Below are 20,164 nucleotides of genomic sequence, written 5' to 3' on the forward strand. Positions count from 1 at the left end.
TAACAAAAAGCAAAATCAGTGCTCAACTCAAAAATATATATTATATATATATCAATACGACCGTGTATAATAATACGTAATGAAACTTATACTTATATCGAAGCTGATTAAATATCTGCAATTATAGATAAATACAGTACAACATGACGAGTGACCCCATATTCACGCGCCTTGTCTGCCACCACATTTAAACATAATAACTGTACTTAGAACCACATGGTTGACTAAGTTTTAACAAATGCAAGATGGACGTCACCTTACCTGTGAAACGGGGATAGACGCACTAAGCTTAGTCGGCTTGACGAATTGAAAGGTTTGCCAGAATACGCTTGATTAGCCGCATGCGGACACTGCCACATTACAATGCATTTTAGTGACGGCAATAATCAGGCAAGTTCTTTCCTAATGCGATATGTCGATTGAACGTGTCGTAGATTGGCAACAATTTGGTCGTTTTGTCAGCCAACTGACGAACCGCCGTGTGTGTAATTTTCAACTTATTCATCGGTTACCAAGGTGACATTCATCTTTACTCATCCATGACATTACAAATGTCCGCCATCAGATGGACGTCACATGCCTTATGTGTGTGCTATGCTATTAACCATTCACAGTCACCTACTATTAACGACCTGTCATATCTTCGTTGTAAACATTAAAATGAATGCTATATTTCTAATAACCATTGTCGAAAATAAGCACGTCCCAAAGACGTGTGACCAACTTTACATGCGTTATTTAATGGCATGTGTTATTTAGTAGTGAAACTAGTGCAATTGCGAACAAAAACGAGATCAGAGAAAAGAAACGTGAAAAATTGTTGAATGTCAGTCAAAGTTTGCAAAAGGTTATTATTGAAAATCTTGTGAAAACTCTACATACATTATTCAATGGTTATAGCGTGTACTTGTCAATGCATGCATGGCAAAATAATTACGTTAACTGTGGGGGAGAGTTATGCCTAAACACGGAATCAGGAATGGAAATGATTCATTTCATTCACCATGGCAGATTTCTCGAATACTGCCAATAACAACCTGTATTATTGTCTTTCATCGCTAAACAACTGCGTAACCTGACAAAAAAATTGACCCATTAGACGACCTGACAACGGAATAACCAAATTCGTTTAATTCATTCCCTATCCATGGAAACGTTATCAACAACGGTTGTGCTTTAATTGAAGGCAACGAACGTGTTCCAATGCATCACAGTACCCCGCTGAATTGGAATATGGGAAGATGGATTCACGAGCGGGGGGGGGGGCGGTTGCGCTCGAGCATTCACCCATTAGTAGACAATTGCGGGTTTAATTGCTTATAAACAACATGAATATCTAACAAGTGCAAATTGCAATGTCAATTTAAACTAACATTAACTACATGGTAAGTTTAATGTATTTTGCATTAAGGGGGTTGTATAAATCGACTAATATAGAACACCGTGCACACGACGTCCTATATGCAGTGAATATAAATCGATTAAATGTGACGACCTCATAATAGTATTGTCCACTGTATTTCAAATGAAAGACACAGGTCAGCCGAGTTCGCTAGATTATATATATAAGACTTAGAGTTACATTGATGGAAGAGCCTTATATCTTAGGTTAAAACTATTTTAATATTGAAGCTATACATGCAAAGAGTCTGGCTTTTATTACTATCATAGTCTGTCTAGTAGGCTCAAACTATTTAAACGAAATTTAACTTTTAACTCTTGGGTGATACAATAGCCAGTTTTTTACTCAAAAAAGTTAGGCAATCACACCTACAGTGAGATCCATCACTCCGACGACTTTCTTATAGCCAAGATTATATTACTATACCTGACACATGTTGGGGACAAACAGTCAAATATATCGAACCAAGATGCACAATGTAAATAGATATTATGTTTACCTCAACACGCGTTACACATAGCTAGTTATTCGCCACTTAAGCCATTTAATGTTCATACTGAATAAATTAATTTAATTTTGTGAATAAATTGTGAAATTAGTGAATCAAGATTAATTACACAAATGAAAATAACAAAAGTAAAATGTAAGTTACCATATTACACGTTGTAACATGGATTGACGTTTAATATATTAGAATATATTACAAATCACTATTAAGAATACAAACTATGATTGATTGAAAGCTACTTTAATGTATACATTATGATAAAACAGTTGAACACGTTCAACGTTTCTATGTCGAAAATACAAAGGCACACTTCATATCCTTACGAGTTTAATTTGCATATGTGTTGACCCCCCAGCCCGATCTTGAAACATGAACAATTTCTATAGTACTCGAAGGTAAGAATCGTATGATTTAGTGTAATAGATGAAATAGCAAAACAGCGCCATCTATATAATTTTCTTACCTACAACTTTGGCATAAACGTGAACTACAACTGGCTGGTTGTCAATTATAAAATACACACGCGAGTTCATGAGTGACATCTCCATTTGTGTTAAAAATGGGTTATAAAACCTTGCTATCATCTAAGCCACACAATTAATCCGGAAAATGTCTTCATACTTGTATCGATTTCTTCTATAATCAGAATGTTTATAATAGTGCCGAAGTCCGCAGAAACGAATAAATATATTTATGAACCAATTATAATATTAAATATAGTCTTTTTTTGTAACATAATAAATGAGTTAGAAATAGTCCACTACTAATGATAATGAAGCACAACAAATGCATTCACACGATGAACATCATATTGTCAATAATGCAATGTGATGATACAAAGACCAGAGTGATTATCAATGTCCTGATGTTCTTAGCGACATACGAAAGATGTATGTAACGATTGCATTTAATACAACTCTAATGGTTGGGTACTCAGTTATCACATCCATACAATGCGAATAATCAAATCTGGTAGATGTTTTGGAGAAGTTCATGATGACCTGGTCCCATTGACCATGGTGTAATTCCCGTCACGTGATCTTTGATAGCATAATAGTAGCTCCAAGAGAACTGCAAGCAGCAAAGAACAGAAGCAAGAGCCGATCGATAATAGCAACAAGGAGTTTCCACTCTTCCTGGATCTGAAAAAAAGCATTATATAATTTGAAAAGCCATTAAGCACATGTAATTAATGAAGCGGTGTGAAGTGAACTTATTACCAGTATAGTTTCCATGGAATTTCTAATGGTACATCTGACTATAAATTGTTTAGCACGCAACATTAAGTGCAGTTCCAGGACGAAAAATACTTTAACACAACTTCCGCTGTATTAAGTGGTCTCAGGTAATCAATAAATCGGCAGTTACGTAGGTAATGCTTTGGTTACTCATGCATTTTGTTAAGAGATAGTTATCATGTAATATCCCGCTGGGGTTGTCATGGTTTTAAGAGCATGATTGAATCACAATTCATATTGTCAGAGTATTAATAGAACAGTTAACACAATTCGTCGGACATCTACGATTGAATAATAGACTCGATCCAGATTGCATTTTTTTACAGCAATTGCAAATGGAACCCATCAACTCACTAGAGGGAAGTTAACCTCATAACGTTATCAGTGCATGAGACTAGATAGAGTGATTGCATCACGTTATATAATTCAAAGGTTAACCCAGTAGGGGTGTTTGGAAAGACGATATTTAAAATGCAAACCCAACGCTGGCAAGTATATTGGAATGCACCCGGTGGGTATAGGCAGTCTGAGAGAGCAAAAATAAAACAAAAAGTAACTTTGTTTTATCATGTAAGAACGATATCTACCGACTACAATTTATCCACAAGTGCCAACTATAATGAATATTGATTTTGTGCCGAAATAACTTGACTCGATTTGGCAAAATGAATAACTCTGAATGACAGTGTGAGTACATGTAATATTATGTAAAATAACAAAATTTAAATGGGATATTAGCTTTTCGGTTATAATGGCTCACATAAATATAATTATTACATTTAGTTGTGACAAATCATTTCATACGTATTATGTTGCAAGAATATTTTTAACATACACAGTTAGGCATAACTTTGTGCGGAAGCCCATTAGAGCCCAGTTCAAAGCTTAAACAAAAAATATCTAAATATTTAAACAAAAAAATGTTGACATGGCATCTCGAAATATCGACTTAGCGTCTCGACATTTCGACTTGGCATCTCGAAATTTCGAGACGTTAAGTTGAAATTTGGAGATATTTTTTTACCTTTTGAATTTGGCTCCAATGGGCTTTTGTACAAATAGTGAACAGGACAGAGATATTTATTTTTGACGGAATTGTATGCCCAGTGAAGACCAAAACATTAATGTTCAAATTCCACGTAGACTAGAAGGTGGAGGTGTTACCATGGGTAACAATGCACTTCATGGGATCCTAATATATTTTTACGTTATATTTGCCGGCACTGTGAAATGATCGCACACCATCGCTCGAGTACATGAACATGAGGGAAGCGATGACAGCTGCCTAGCCATAGTTACAGGCCATGTTCAGATGATAATGACAGTGTCCTAGCCGACGTTACAGGTCACCTTCAGATGATAATGACAGTGTCCGAGCCGACGTTACAGGTCACGTTCAAATGATAATGACAGTGTCCTAGCCGACGTTACAGGTCACGTTCAAATGATAATGACAGTGTCCTAGCCGTCGTTACAGGCCAAGTTCAGATGATAATGACAGTGTCCTAGCCGACGTTACAGGTCACGTTCATTACCACTATTGCTCATGTACATATGGATCGGGGAGGGGGAGGGGGGCTTGTGGTCATTATTAATTACTACGTCAACGAACATCACTGCCTGTGTAACTATGAGACATTTAAGAGTATATTTCAGTTTCATATCATTATATTCGCAGTACTGTAAAATATACAATAGTGTGCACGTACATGACACAAGCCACACTATACCAGCGCTTTTGAAGGCCTTCGGACACCTATTTGTCTTAAAATAGTTGGAGACATGTGATTCGGTTGACGAGTATAATTACCATATATGTTAATCTGAACTTACCTCGATCCTCTCCTCGTTTGGAACCAAATGCTGCAAAAATACACTAAGGTACTTGGACATTTTAGCAGTTTTTTGTTCGAGTCCTGTTGTAAAACAGTTTCGCATTTGCCGTATTTGTTTTCTCCAATACATTCCCTGTTTTGAATTGGTTTGAAAATGATGTGAGGAATTCTTCACCGGGTTTCGCTTCCAGTGAGTCTTTATAGCCGACACATGGCTATGGACCAGTCCTAGTGTGTGCTGTATTTCCGCTTCCTCTCGAGCTCGTTCTCTTAACGCTATAAATGAAGTCTCGCCTTCAAAAGCATCGTACACATTGTTAAACTTTTGGCAGCGTTTTAATTTTGCCCTGGGTGACATACAGCGGAAGAATTTTTTATCCACATCTACAAATATTATTTTTGCGATTCCCCGATAGAAAACCACTTTAACCCAGTGTGGCACGTGACGCCTCCCAGTTGAGTTCTGGCACACCATGGCAACCAGTGTTGTCATAGATACAGACACAGCTATTAACATCATACTGAATATCAAATAGGCGGTGAGCATCGGCACCATATTGGATGTCGGTGGAAGCAACTCCGCCACGAGTAGGCTGAAGACATAGAGCGTTAGTAGAAGGGAAATGCTTAAATTAACTTTTTCAGTGGAGTCCGATGGAAGCGAAAACACAACAACAGTAAGGAAGTTCACCAACACACATGGAATGATCAAGTTCGCTGCATAGTATAATGGTTTCCGTTTTATCGTTATATCAAAAGTCACGTCGGTACAGGGCTCATTGTTGATTAAGAGAAACGGAGAGATCGCAGCGCGCCCTCTCGTCCCAATAATATCCCACTCAGAGTTAGGCACGAAGTTTTCCTTTGGTACGTTATCTCTTTTCAAGATCAGCTGCACTTGTCTGTTGACGTACATCCACAGTCCGAACCTTATATAACATATTTGGGTGTCCACTGGAAAGTAGGTTATATCCATGGTGCATGGAGTCCTTAGTATGGCTGGAATCGACTGGATCACTGTTCCCGCGGACGTAATAACTGCTGTCAAGTCAGGAAGGTACATCCTGGGAAAACCGCCAAATTCGCTGTCGGCGCTACAAGAAATAAAGTAAAGTTAAACACACCGTTCTTGGTAGTCGAGCCATCTAGCGGCACCTCTCGCCTGTGGCGTAAATGGGTACACGAAATGCCCTTTACAACGTAGATATTGTTTTAATCGTTTCTAACCTTCCTAAAAATAATTCTTTCATAGCTTTGCTGTAATCAACAAGACAAAACATTTCACAAACAAGCATAATATTTGCATGACTGTGCTTATACCAATCAAACTCTCCATAAAGATTGTAATTACACATCGAAAGTTTCTAAAATCAATTTTTCATCGGTTATTTCAACACAACAATACATTAAACTGCTTAAAATAAATAATCCTCATGTGTGCCTAGTGAATTAACGAAACATGCTCACGAGAACCGCATTTGGAGATGTTTAGAATCCCTTCCGGGGTGATTGTTCTTAGTATACTATTCCCCCAAAAAAATGAGAAAATACCTTGGGATTCACAATAAATAACCAAAAGGTCGCAGCAAATTACGCAATCTTTATCTTATGCGCACGTTGTCTATATTTAATATTTTTTCATGCGCTGTACCACGTTCTTTGATTATGATTCTATGTTTAGTCGTGACAAGGGATTCTTTGCAATATAACGCCCAAAGGAAAACTTAATCATCTCCAACTCTTGAACATGTATGGAATTTACTTGTATGCGTTGTTGTGTAAACTCTGATCTGTCTTGCGGTCGTCATCAACCCCACCAGCAACAAACATGCCTAGATCATTCTTCGCCGTCCTGTCTGTCTATTAATTGTGCCGTTGTATTTTTCACAATAATTATTTCCGTTTAGTTAATATACTTTTGACCGTATTAAATATAGGAATAGCTTAATAAAACAGCTCACACCACAATTTCTAATTTGACAGTGTTTAAAAAATTATTGGTTCATTATATGCCTTTAAGTAAATCAGTCCCTCATCGTCAGTGAAGGTACGTACAAAATAATAATGTGTGTACGACGGCAAACACAGTGAAGAATTATAATAAAATCAACACGTTATTCTGCGCGTTCACATAGTATGTTTGCTAGAAGTTTCTTGCTTTAAGAAAAACTTGTGCATTAATTACCTTAAACACGATATATATTCATCGACACTACAGTGAAAGTGTTTCTAGAGTACCCTTTTTTGCTGCTATATGCATTGGATATCATTTTTTCTGCACATGTTCAAATCTTGGAAGCACAGCAAACAATATAACACCTGAATGTGTTTGCTCTTTTAAACCAAATTCCAGTTTAAATTTACGTTGTCAGTAATTGAGAAAAGATGGCATAATAAGAACAAAATTTGATTAATGTTTACCGTAACCACAACTCAGACAGGTATGTATAACTCATGTAATAAAAAAAAAAATACCAAATGTCGTCATGTAGTCACATCGCATCTATCAAAGCTCAAAGATATATTAAGCGAACACGTTCGTTATCTATTTTGGATCCTGATTCCTGTTCACCTTAATTATACGGCCACACTATTAACCGTCATTGACTTTATCTGTACTAATATCCAGCAATAATGTTCATTACTAAGACTATGACGACTTCTACATGAACCGTTGGAAGTTTGTTGAACTCTGTAATCGTGTTGTTTAGTTCGAATGCAACAGCTTATATTAATATGATATGACCGTACAATACCTGTTTAACAGTGACGTATCAGGTGTCCATATAGTATCCATGGTAACCACAATTGTGTTTAGTCCGCCATATTGTTCTGGGTTCCATTTCAGTCGTGTATCGTTCCATTGCTATATATAAAGTTATATAATAATAATAATATAATCAGAACAGTTTCAAGCAATCATAGGAAACCCAAATCCCTTAGACCTGGATGCCTTTTTAGAAGAATTACACTTATTTCTGTACCACAATTATGAATAATATTACCGATAAATGATATTGAATAAAGTATATGAAGCAACTATATTTACGCAACCACTATGAACTATTATTCAACATTATACCAATCAAACGGTGATTTGACAAATCTGAAGCGATATACGGTGTAATTATATACGCACTACCGTCATCACAGTAGACGATTATTCTGTCACGACATGAAAGGTACACGGCATGTTAGGCAATTATTGACCAATCTTTATCGAAAGGGCACGTTCTGTTAGACGCGACTTACCTGGTGAAGCCATACTCGAGTGGTGATTATTTGGTACCGTTCATCCTGCGGAAAAAAAGTAATTACAGAGTAAGTCAGAAAGCATTCTCGTGTTCTTATATATGTATGTGTTAATGATTGGCAACATACACAATACTGATTGATCAATATTTCATCACATTACACATTGACTGGGTTTGCACCGATTGCTTTGCAACTGGTTGTAGTTCTTTGACCCACTGTGTTCAATTAAGGTGTTGCCATAAAGCGTAGTGGTGTGCGCATGAATATGTGTTGGTAATTGGAGGGGCATTGTTTGCCTACATTTGTACCTTGTAAGAGAACATGAAGAAATATGTGGTCGTAGAAATATAAATATTCACGAATCTAGGATGTTCATTACATTTTATGATGTTAAAACGTACTTTAATAAAACCAAGAAGCTGTGTTGGGATTAACAGATTAGTGGATTATTCAAATAAATTTAAATAGCATCTAAATGCATAGAGAGCGATTTTAAATTATTTATAGCAGACCGCGTTTGAAGGTATGACCTTGTGCGTTTGAGGGACTCTGTTGATTACTTCATTTCTTTAGTTCACTCAACTAGCAGGTCAAGAAAAGTACATAGCGCCATTACGCACATAGAGGGTGGATGCACATCAAACTGCTTGAATGGCTTAATGATAACTTGCGTACGGTTTAATGGTTTTATAAAATGAATTACTACAGGGAAGCGAGCGTCATTGGCTTCTTGTCTACACATTTGTATGGTACGATTGCACTTGAGACGTGCATCTATATGATCGTTCAGCCTGTGCGATTCACAAATAATTAGTAATATTGGCAATACTACACATTTATGCATACATGGCTATGACAGAAAAGCCAGCTCTATAGATATTCAAAATGGTAAAACTACAATGTAATTATAACAAATAAATTAATAAATAATTCTTTCTGGTGCTTTATAAGAATTTGTGAAGTAACATTTATTTGGAATTCAAGACAGTGACTTATGTAGAATCCAGTAATGCACAACTGTGTTTAGGTAATGGCTAGAACCCTGAGGTTCCACAGTTGCCATAGAGGCAGTGATCTTCATATTGTCTCCTGGTGTATCTCAGGGTTGTCATAGTAACAGCAATGTTTATATTTTACCATAGTTTATCTCAATGTTGTAAAAGGCATAGTTTCATGTTATCCACATTGTTTATCTCGAGGTTGTCATAGAAGCAGCAATGTTTAAAATGCCCAATGAATTATCTGAACGTTGTAGTTGGGCGGCAATGTTATTATTGCTCCAATGGTTTATTTTATAAGATCCATAGAGGCAGCACTGCCATACATGTTTCTCGTAAGATTATGACGTAATGCATGCCTGCATTGGTCAATCCCTATACAGCCATTAGTGTTCTTAATCTTAGTGCCCATACAGGTCATTGCAAGTCTATGTATGCCACAATAATACTAGTGTCCCCCATTTCTTATTTCGACAACACCAGTATTCTTATGTGCACATGGTCTTTCATTACAACCTAATCATTCCTATAAACAAGTTGTGTATGATACGAATCGTTTTCCCTGTGGTACACCACACTTAACTTGCCCCAAGACGTAACCTTTGATAGATTGCGGGAAAAAAATCCCCCACGAGGGCAGGGAAGGAATGTATTTTGTGAGGCTAATGCTTCTGTACAACCAACAATTCTCACAGTATTCCCCATCACGACGCTTCTGTATGCCAGCACTGTTTCATATGTATATATGATCCACCCAATTTCTTGTATTCAGAAAAAGCTCTTACTATATGCTCTCAATGTACCCATGTCTACTTGACGCCTCAACAACAACTTTTACGTGCAACATCTAAATATATCGCACACAATGTAAAATAGTGTTTTCTAACATTGATTTCACACGAATGAATATACTGCTTTTAAAAGATATTACTCTTGTTTGTGAACAAAGTCACTCTCAGTGTTCTGCTCCATTTATTGCATAATTTATCCATGCTACTAATGATCTCTATATGGCGCCCTCAATTGCTATCAATAGGGTGTAATCAATACAATACTGGAATAACACCTATTTATGACTTAGATGTTTTTTCTGGTTAGTCATCACAGGTCGTATATTTACATAGAAATCGTATTACACTGCGGTGAAAGTACAAATTGTCTAACAAACGTGACATCAATTTGTCCCTACTGTAGTGTGATAAATGGTCACATGTTGGGTAATTACGTCTAATTTACATAGCTTTCTGATTAAAAATCGATAACACACATTCATCATTTCTGTCACATCGTGCATTATGGCGCCTAGCTTCCTGAATTACAACCAACTTCGATCCGCAGTTAAGAGTGTATCATGTTCAACGACGATATGATATATGTCCACACACGTACCCATGATACATTGAGTCAAATTAGAACGGCCATAGCTGGCAATTTTACATTCATCGTAAAACGTATTTTCCCCATAAAAGATTCTCTCACATAGTGACACTATTTAAACCTTGATCTTGTTTTGCTATGTAAAGTAAGCCTTAATTTGTTGCTCCGATATTTAATTCATGTGTACGTCATACCAGTAGTCTCTAATGCAAACATATGTATATCACATGTGCCACACACCTATGGAAAACACATACATTTGTAATTGTCTGCTGTGAATCTTTAAAGTTGAATGGATTGCGTAGTAAATGTAAATGATGGATGTAATTCCTAGCAGATTCGTTGAGGATTACAGTAGTCAAAATTGATAGCATACTTTGTTCCGACATTGCATGTCTTACACGCAATTATATCCTTGAGTGAAAATGGATTGTAGTCAAATAGTCCGATTTCGGGTAGTCATGATAGCATTTTACAATCAGATAATTGAAATGATCAATCACTAGCAGTTATTTGAAAAGAAACTGAATTAACCAATATCATGAAGTGAGATCGTGAGAATTCTTAAATTCGGCAAAAGCGTATTAGTTTTCTTGATATGATAAACGCGTTAACCCACAGTAGGAACCCATGTGTAACGGTTTCAATTTATGATGCAATATAACATTATTGCTTGCATATAAAAAGGAATCGTTTGCTCACAATAACCGCAAGACCTAAAATGAGGATTTTAAACCAATACCGCCGATTGAAACAGTTTTAGGGTTGTAAGGTTAGTAGAATTGACATCACATATTACCATAGCGATTGCCCCTGTGTCACTTTACGTTTAAAGTCAAGTGATTTTAAATATGTTTCCATGGATACTACTGCAGCATTTGCCAATACATCGTGGCGATATTGATATTAACGTCACGCGTTGATCATGAATATTCTAATATTACTACCACGCTGAGTTATAATACCATCTAAAAATAGTAAAGCAGTCTGGATTAATGTCGTGATGGGAAAAGTTGATGTGAACAATGATTCTTGCAAATATACGTCAACGACAAACTGTGACCTCATATGCGTGCAATTGACAGTTGCACACACCGTGACGGTTTCATTTGACGCGTTAATGACCAGAGTTAGATAGGATTCATGTTGGACGTTAAGTAAGCCCTTAACATGTCACCAGTGTATGCCAATTTTTAACGATGGCAAGTTATGTTAGGGGTACTAAGAGTTTATGAGTAACAATGTTTTATTTAAGATTTACTCATTCCCGATTCAATGCACGTGCATCTTGCAATTTATTAGATTATCCGGTATTATCCTATTTTAGACAATTTGTTTACTACTCTCTGACGTCACTGTGATTCGTTTTACTAACAGTCTATACTACTAAGATGATGTCATATGTAAGCAATAAAACCCGTTGAGCTCTAATGACGTCATTCAACTGTTTCATGTACAATATATTACTAAGGATGACGGCACATGTGACCTGGTGAGCACCCAATATATTTCTACTGTCAAGTTTAACATCTTTTATAGAATAATGGGGAAATGTTTAACAATAATATATAACTGATTTCGATTACAGCTGTTTTCATATTTTTGTTTGCTTTTGGGTAAAATGTGATATTTGATTATTCGTAGTAGTTAGCTGTATATTAAACACTGCCTTGCAGAGCGGGAAACAACGAATGCCTGCACAGTCCACGTCGCAAAAATATCTCAAATCGTACACAAAACGTATACAAATGTATACTTCGTGATGTTAACAATATGGACACTGTGATGACCGTGACAATACCGTGACAATAAATATGTATCATAAATATAAATAGGAAGTTAAATAATTCTGATAATTCTGGTTAATATAAGTTAGTTATACACGAACGTGGAGGAACAAATCTCATGCATCAGTTTTGAAGGAGAGCCTACATATCGTGAACCAACCTTGAACAAAAGGAATCTCGTGAATGTATAAGAGTTTATACGTCATGTACCTACCCCAGTCTAGGGTGTATCACACACAACCTTGAATGAGTGGCATATACGCCATTAGCCGAGCACTAACGAGACTGTATTTGTCGTGAACCAACCTCAAATGAGGCTATGACGGGCGTATATTTCATACAAGAACCGCAAACAAGTACGTATGTGTTACGAGGCAACCACGGACATGTATGTGTACCGAACAAACTTCAAATGCTTAAATAATTGCTAATTGTCGTATGTTTTAAATGAGAAAGTGAGTTAATTGATGGGTTCGTGAATAAAATCACAACGGTCTAACTTAAGGTCGGATAACGTGCTGAAGGGGAATTTATGTGGGGCAACATTTGGAGTTGAATTGTGTTTAAGGACTGGCGATGGTTTACATATACAAATGAGACGATACAAAATATATTGACGAAAATATTAAATGAAATATCACATTCGTGACCAGGATATTAGATTGTTTAAAATGGTTTCGAAAAGACCATTAACATATGGACGATACCGGACTTGTTCTTTAAACCCGATATCACAATTCACTTATTACGGTTCTTTCTTTAATATCGTTTCTAAGTAAGTAACTTGTCAGCTGAACACAAAATCGACCATTGCATGTTTTTATTATGTGAAAAGTCGCTTCCGTTCAAAAGGGGCCACATGTGCATTGTCAGGACAATAGTTAACAAGGCTCATACGTCAAGAGTAAATTTAATAAATTCAACCTAAGAGCATGTATTTCTCTACTTTTTTATTAATCATATATCTCCATACTCACATATAGAATGCATATCTGAATGCAATAATGTCGCGAGCTGTGAGGACTGTGAGGAAAATTACCTCACAGTACTTGCTCCCGTTCTGCATGAATGCCCCAGGTTATATTGATTAGTCACCGATGTTGTCTCAACTTTCTCGTTCACGTGATTGGAGCGATAAAACGGGCAGCTAATTGCGCTTTTTAATATCGGACACATTAATTCCGGTTGATAATGGGTGCCGTAACGTATAATATATTCCCTGTTGCAATGGTCGATCCATGTTCTTTTATTTGAGTTTTCTGACCGAACGCTAACGTGTTTGGTTACTATTTGTCTTGGTGGTATCTTAGGTCGGCAGTTCTATTAGATGTGATTGTACATCGATGAGAAAATGGATATACAAAACTTTTTTTTTTAAATTGAGAAAAATATACTCTCATTATTTCAGCAAATTGTGTATTTTGAAAGAAAAAAAGCATTTCCATCATTTCGATATTTGCAGTAATTGTCAAGACTCAAATCAATATTCAAATTAGTAAAATGAACGGAGAATCATGAAACTCAGTGGATGTGTTTTGAATCAGTTGAAAAATTCTGATTCGGTTGTAAAATCAAACACCTATTTTAATACTGCCTTTGCTTAACACAGTTGGCAAGTTCACAATTTTTCCTTTTTCTATAATTTCGAATTGCTCTTTATTGTTCAAAATTAAACGTTTGTGTTTCACGTGTAAGTAACCGAGACGGCTTCATCCTATTCTAGCAGTAGCTTCCGGCATGTCACGATGATTCTATTACGAAACTGTGAGTATATGACGTATGACCTTCAGTCAGACTTTGCTTTATAGTATGATGCCCAGTATGGCGACATCAGTCCATATCAGGTAATTGACAATAATTAAAACTGTCACGTTCAATTAATAAAGGTAGAGATGCAGGTTGGGAGACTATATTTCTAATTGCCTCTAATTACTGTAATTACATGAGTAAAATATACTTTTTACCAATCAAGTTATATATCATTTGAAAGAGTTTTATTTAAACTTTTGAGTTTTATGGTTTACAATAATGTACTATGATACCATATTAAGTGGTGTTGATTTTGGGTTAAAATCATGCGTTTTAGGTGAAAGTGCACTTAAAACTATTTAACTTTTGAATGCATACCCTGATTTTAATTTAAGAACACTTATTTAAAACTTCTGTTTACTAGGAACATAATGGCTTATTTATTAGTGCTTCCATTGAACAGTTTTTACACAGTGCTCTTTGAAACATTCACATTTTATAAATCGTCCACAGTTAACAGAGCCGCTAATTGGCAGCGCTATTGTTTCTGTTCCAGTAAAGACAGTGAAACCATACGCAGCCATTTACTTAGAATAGACCTGAATAATGACCCATGAAAATTTCATCGAAAACAAATGAACCGTCTAGAAGTTAAATAGTTTCAAAGTTGAAATTTGGAGTAAAAAATGAAACTGAGATAATCGCCATTTTGTAAAAAAAAGTTTTAAAACGAATCATTCGCTTCATATGTGTAACAGAAACTCCTAGAAATACACCATTCACTGTAATTTGCCGATGTTAAATCGTCAGGTAAAAAAATAAAATAAAAACATTTACAATTCGAGGGAAACGGACAAAAAATCGTCCGCGAAGTCTCAACCTAGCGTGAAAACTGTCATGGCGTCGTGTTATCAATTCCACTGAGGGAGGGACACAATGGATTATGTAAAGCCGATGACTTATTCATACAGTTATATAAACATAGCGATCGCCATTAGGTGGGTTGAGTCTAAATTTACCTTCCCTCAAACCTTTAAAAAATACTTTGTATGACGCAGTTTCCGTGGACCGTGCGAAGTTAGACGACCAGGTTGAAAAGGGCCCTAATATTTTACTACACAACGACTATTCGCAAACACCGGTGAAACAAATTCGAAATAAAGTCACATTGGAAAGGGAACTATTGTAAATCGATGCAGGTTTCATTCAACTACAGACGAGACAGGTCGATGCAAATTAAACAAACTCTGACCTCTGGAAATACCTCATTCATATAGTTCCTTAGTACCAGAGGTCGCCGATCACGACCATACAACGTAGTTTGCGACATCGCTACCGGTGCATGCTAGCTGACAAGGGGGTTTCCGATTAAGGTAACCAAGATGGCATCGCAGAGTGCATGATTTTTCCGCGGTGTTTAAAAACAGCATCTCATTGCCGATTTTTCGGTAATTTCCAGGGTATTTTTTTATTTTTAATTAACCGAGCATTTTATGTTTGTGTATTTTGGCACTGAAAAGTTAGTTATCGATGACAGCAACAGCAGTGTTGTTTGTCAATTGCATCACAATTTATTAAACACGATAATCATTACATCGAAACGAAAAATGTTTACTTCAGTTTTAAAACGCCGTTGGAGTAAAAATTTGTGGAAACATTTTTTAGTTTCGCCAACAATGCGAAAAAGCTTGAAATCTATGCACCAAGAAAACAAAAAAATTAAATCGCCCTATCGACGCTACCTCCTACATGAAAATAAATGAAAAAACAATTTATTTTAGGGTGAAAAAGTTTACTTATCAGTTACAAGTGTATGTTTTGTTTCATTCCGCTTGCATTGCTGGAAGCGTCTACGTCTTGTCTGTTTTTGTAGTTTGCTAGTTGATCGCGCTTGAGGTAAGTAAACAGAGAGCCAGAACAGGAAGTCGCACACCGGCTGCTCCGTAACTGGGGCTAGCAATCATTTGCATATAACATCAACAGTGACTTGTCAATCAAAGAGCAACGCAAACAAACTTTCGGGACTTTTAATCACATACGCGTGCCTCGGTTTCCTATATTTTAAAATTGATTTTTGAGTATGTTCCAACAATGACAATGCTCCGAAATTTTAACACTATCTAGCCAAGACTGTCTGGGTGAGAAAAAGCAAAAAATAAAAAATTCACGAAAAATGCCCACGAACCTGCATCTCTACCTTTTAAAATACTTTTAGTAGTACTGTGGTTGTCATATGAGTAACTGTGATATTGGATGTGTCCTATTTGCTGTTTTTGTGGCCGCGATATTTTGGTTTATTCGATTCACATCACACTATAGCTTTTGTTCTCAGGTTATTTTTTTTATTCCCATGTGATTTCCGTTCAATTCGAACAGAGAGATGAAATATCTTTGTTTCTGTAACCTGCCAAGTTCTGGTAACCTTTTAGTACAAGGCCAGGTAATCGATATTGACAACGAAACAAATCCCATTCGTCATATATCACCCATTTGGACAGTGTGAAAACGTCTTGTTTACTACTTCCAAATGTAGATAGTCTTATTATATGCAGAATCAAAATTGTTAAACTTTACAGTACAGATGCAAATTCCCACAATACTTAAAATATTGAAATATTAACTGGTGTGATTGAACAAAACTACAGATAATATGACTAATAAATAACAATAAATAAAATACATTAACGCTACCCTTTTACTATAACACATTTCTCAGATTAATAAATTGATAATTTTTGAAATAAAAAAAAATCAGTTTTAAAAATTAAAAACAGTGAAACTACTTTATCATTATTTGAAGGTCATGAACTTCAGATGGTAATCAAATAATCGATGTGTGTGTTTATCTGAGATTTTCCTAGTATATAAAAAATAAATTATCTATATTCAAGCAAAATGATACGTTTTACATTTGAAAGGGCAGAATATATAGTTTAATATGTATTGTAATAATACAGTCCTTTTTTCCGAATAATCAGTTGGTTGTACAAATCTCGAATTAAATGGGTCAATGATCTATGCTATTATATTCTTATCAATCTATATGCAATATACAGCTCAGCATTGTTGTCATAGCAATCACACAGGGAAGATAACAAACAATATTCAATCCAGTCTTGGTAACACGTTTATCTTCGATGAATACAGACGAGGTTTTCCAGACCCAGATATACATCAAACATTGTGAAACGTTAATTACTATCATGAAAAAACGGAGGTTTCGTATGTGTATCCTTGATAAAGCTTTGGTTACTAAAACATAATAGCATTTGTCGCGTCAAAACGATGGATTTGAGTATCGAACGCGTTGCTGAATACTGTAGAACACAAACTACTATCTATTTCGCATATAACACGTTAATCTTTTGCCATATTTAACTAAAGTCAATTTTAACATTGTATTGAACAAATAGATTGGCACTCACAGTGTCATCTGCATTTCTGTTTAATCAATGAGTGTTTATTTTGCAATTAGAGTAGATATACAACATTCTACCACATGCAGATCTATCATAACAAGGCTTGCTAATTGGAATGTATTATGCAGTATTATATTGTCGATATGACATAAATTTTGCAGCTGAACCATAGACATTCTTTCATATCCTTCTGAAACAACCCGACTATACTGTAATATTTGTAATAATTTGTAATATTGTTATTGGCTTGTTGTGTAAATGAATACTACTTGTCTTTTGGCAAAATAGACCCGCTCCATGAAAGTATACTAAGGTAAACTAATATTTGCAAGATTAATCGCATTATGTCACGCACAGCGATATGCAATACTCACCACGTCTATAAGTTGATTAATTGTCATGTACAGATGCACGTTCACTGATTCGCTGCTGTCGTTCACAGGACGTGTAGCAACGGAATAATTGGAAAACAATTCATTAATAAGGTAGTCCTCGGCAGATAAGTTGTTTTGGAATTCTGAAAATTGAATTAAAATGATGAGAATAAGCACAAGTCAAGAAGGTGTTTCCAGAAACAGTGAAAGCACTTGAACATAAAATATGATAATCTCTGGAGCTGTTTTTGCAAAACACATTGTAAATGTATTGAGTACAGAAAAAGGAATATCACAATGAATAAATGAATATCCTAATATGGAAAGTCGTAAGATGATTTAAAAACCTGCACTGGCAATGATGAATATTACATGAGAAATTTACATGGGGATACGGTAGATGACTCAGAGTCCTGGGTCATGAAAGTGGTAAATATTACAAGATAATATCATACACGGTCTAATAACTGTACTTTGAAGAAAGATGGTTATCACATGACACCACTGTATATAATATAAGAAACTCTGGTATGAAAAAAGATGAATAGAAAATGGGAATACGATGGGAGATTTAATAAGCTAAACTATGAAGTGAGAAAAAAGAAACATGTGAAAATAGTGGATGAGTTTAGTGGCTGAGCTTAGAATGATGCATAGCACATTGGTTACACCATAGGTAGGGATAATATCAAATGGTAAAACACTGGATGATTAGAGGAGCTGTATTGTGTAGAAAATGAAAATATCCCATAACTATAGGTGATATGAGACGCGATTTTAACCTTTTTTTTATTATAAAGTTTAACAGTGGCGAGTGTATACACGATTACAATAACAACATAATATTATCATGTGAATACAAATTGCTATCGCAAAATTAATATGAAGGTGTTTTCGTGGTTGAAGCACATACGAATTATTTGCGAAACGTGTAGATAAAAAAGATTAAAGGTATTTTTTAGAATTTAAGTGAAGGATATAATAAACAACATTACACTGCATAATTAACTTGTGAATATTTATAACTATATTTGTAAAGTACAACTGATATCGAATTTGTGGTAGATCAAGGAGCCGTAGATTGCCATGTAAATTTGGAGTTGAGGGTTCGAACCCAAGCAGAGGCGTTACACGTATCATAAATTAATTATTAGATATATTCCATAAATATATGGAGGACACTGATAATCATGAAATTGAAACGAGTGTTGACTTTGCGGGCATTATCCAGATAATCGGTCGGAAAATGCCACGGGAGAAGAAACAGTTAGACTACATGCAGTGTAAGGAATAAATACGGGCCGTATTTTCTATTGATAGGTAAACAAATCTCTAATCGATTGTCATGATTGAACAGATTAGTACTTGACTCTATACTAAATTGTATGTGTATTTTGTTTTTCTGCTGATTCATGTAATATAAATGTCACTGTTCCCAGCCTAGGGGCTAAGGTGATTGATGGACGTGTTCAGTTATATTATAATAAAATCCATGTTATGTATTGTACTTTCAATTGGTATCAATATATAAAACAGTATAGAAGTATAACATACTGTGTATAATTGTTACATTTTCGTAGGTTCGTAGGTTCGTTGGCACACTGTGCTGAACTATAAATTAAGTGTCCTTGGGGAATTATAAGTGAGAAGGAAACAACAGCATACACAAACGATATGAAGCATGACTATGTTAACATTGTAGACAAATAAAGTCCAGTTATTATATTATGCTTAATACTCATGGCATTATCTTCACCTTTCCAACATAACTAAACTTCTATACAATATCTTACAAATCGTAAACTACGAAAGCATAGCTGCTAGGTGAGTATTACTTTCAATACAATGTAATTTTTTTAAAGTAAGGGTATTGTAATCTTCAAAGCGCCGGCCATTCAGGCAATACTTTGATAGACTCAGATCCGTTTCAGATGACGGCTCTAGGGAGAGATACTCAAATCTATATATCGGAGGCGGTTTTGCAACACGTACTTTTTGGTTATTGCCGTGCCTTACTTTGATTAAGTGCTTTTACTTTGTGGCAGTTTTCAATTTTAGAATAGCCTTAATAAGGGAATTAGATATCCGGATTCGTGTTTCAACGAGATCGAAATGTCTCACTTCTTAGATTCCTACAGCACCGTGAAGTGCCACGGGCGGATATCAGCGACAATATATTGCTATTACACATACCCAGAATATAAGGTGTCTTCAGTGGAGGT

General features: G+C 35.7%; 1 protein-coding gene across 1 annotated transcript in view; it reads right to left on the reverse strand.

Annotated features, from left to right (window-relative positions):
- Positions 1-2,039: 2,039 nt before the first annotated feature.
- Positions 2,040-20,164, reverse strand: part of LOC100378851 (neuronal acetylcholine receptor subunit beta-4-like) — a 28,065-nt gene continuing 9,940 nt past the window's right edge. Inside the window, exons 2-6 of the mRNA XM_006811662.2 lie at positions 17,943-18,085; positions 8,236-8,280; positions 7,740-7,849; positions 4,982-6,077; positions 2,040-3,052 (exon numbers count right to left, since the gene is read on the reverse strand). Coding sequence (XP_006811725.2) covers positions 2,942-3,052; positions 4,982-6,077; positions 7,740-7,849; positions 8,236-8,280; positions 17,943-18,085 — 1,505 coding nt within the window. The 3' untranslated portion in view covers positions 2,040-2,941. The remainder of the gene's footprint in view (positions 3,053-4,981; positions 6,078-7,739; positions 7,850-8,235; positions 8,281-17,942; positions 18,086-20,164) is intronic.

This window comes from Saccoglossus kowalevskii, chromosome 12, assembly GCF_978046115.1.
Source record: "Saccoglossus kowalevskii chromosome 12, keSacKowa6.1, whole genome shotgun sequence".
In the NCBI taxonomy this organism is placed as follows: domain Eukaryota; kingdom Metazoa; phylum Hemichordata; class Enteropneusta; family Harrimaniidae; genus Saccoglossus; species Saccoglossus kowalevskii.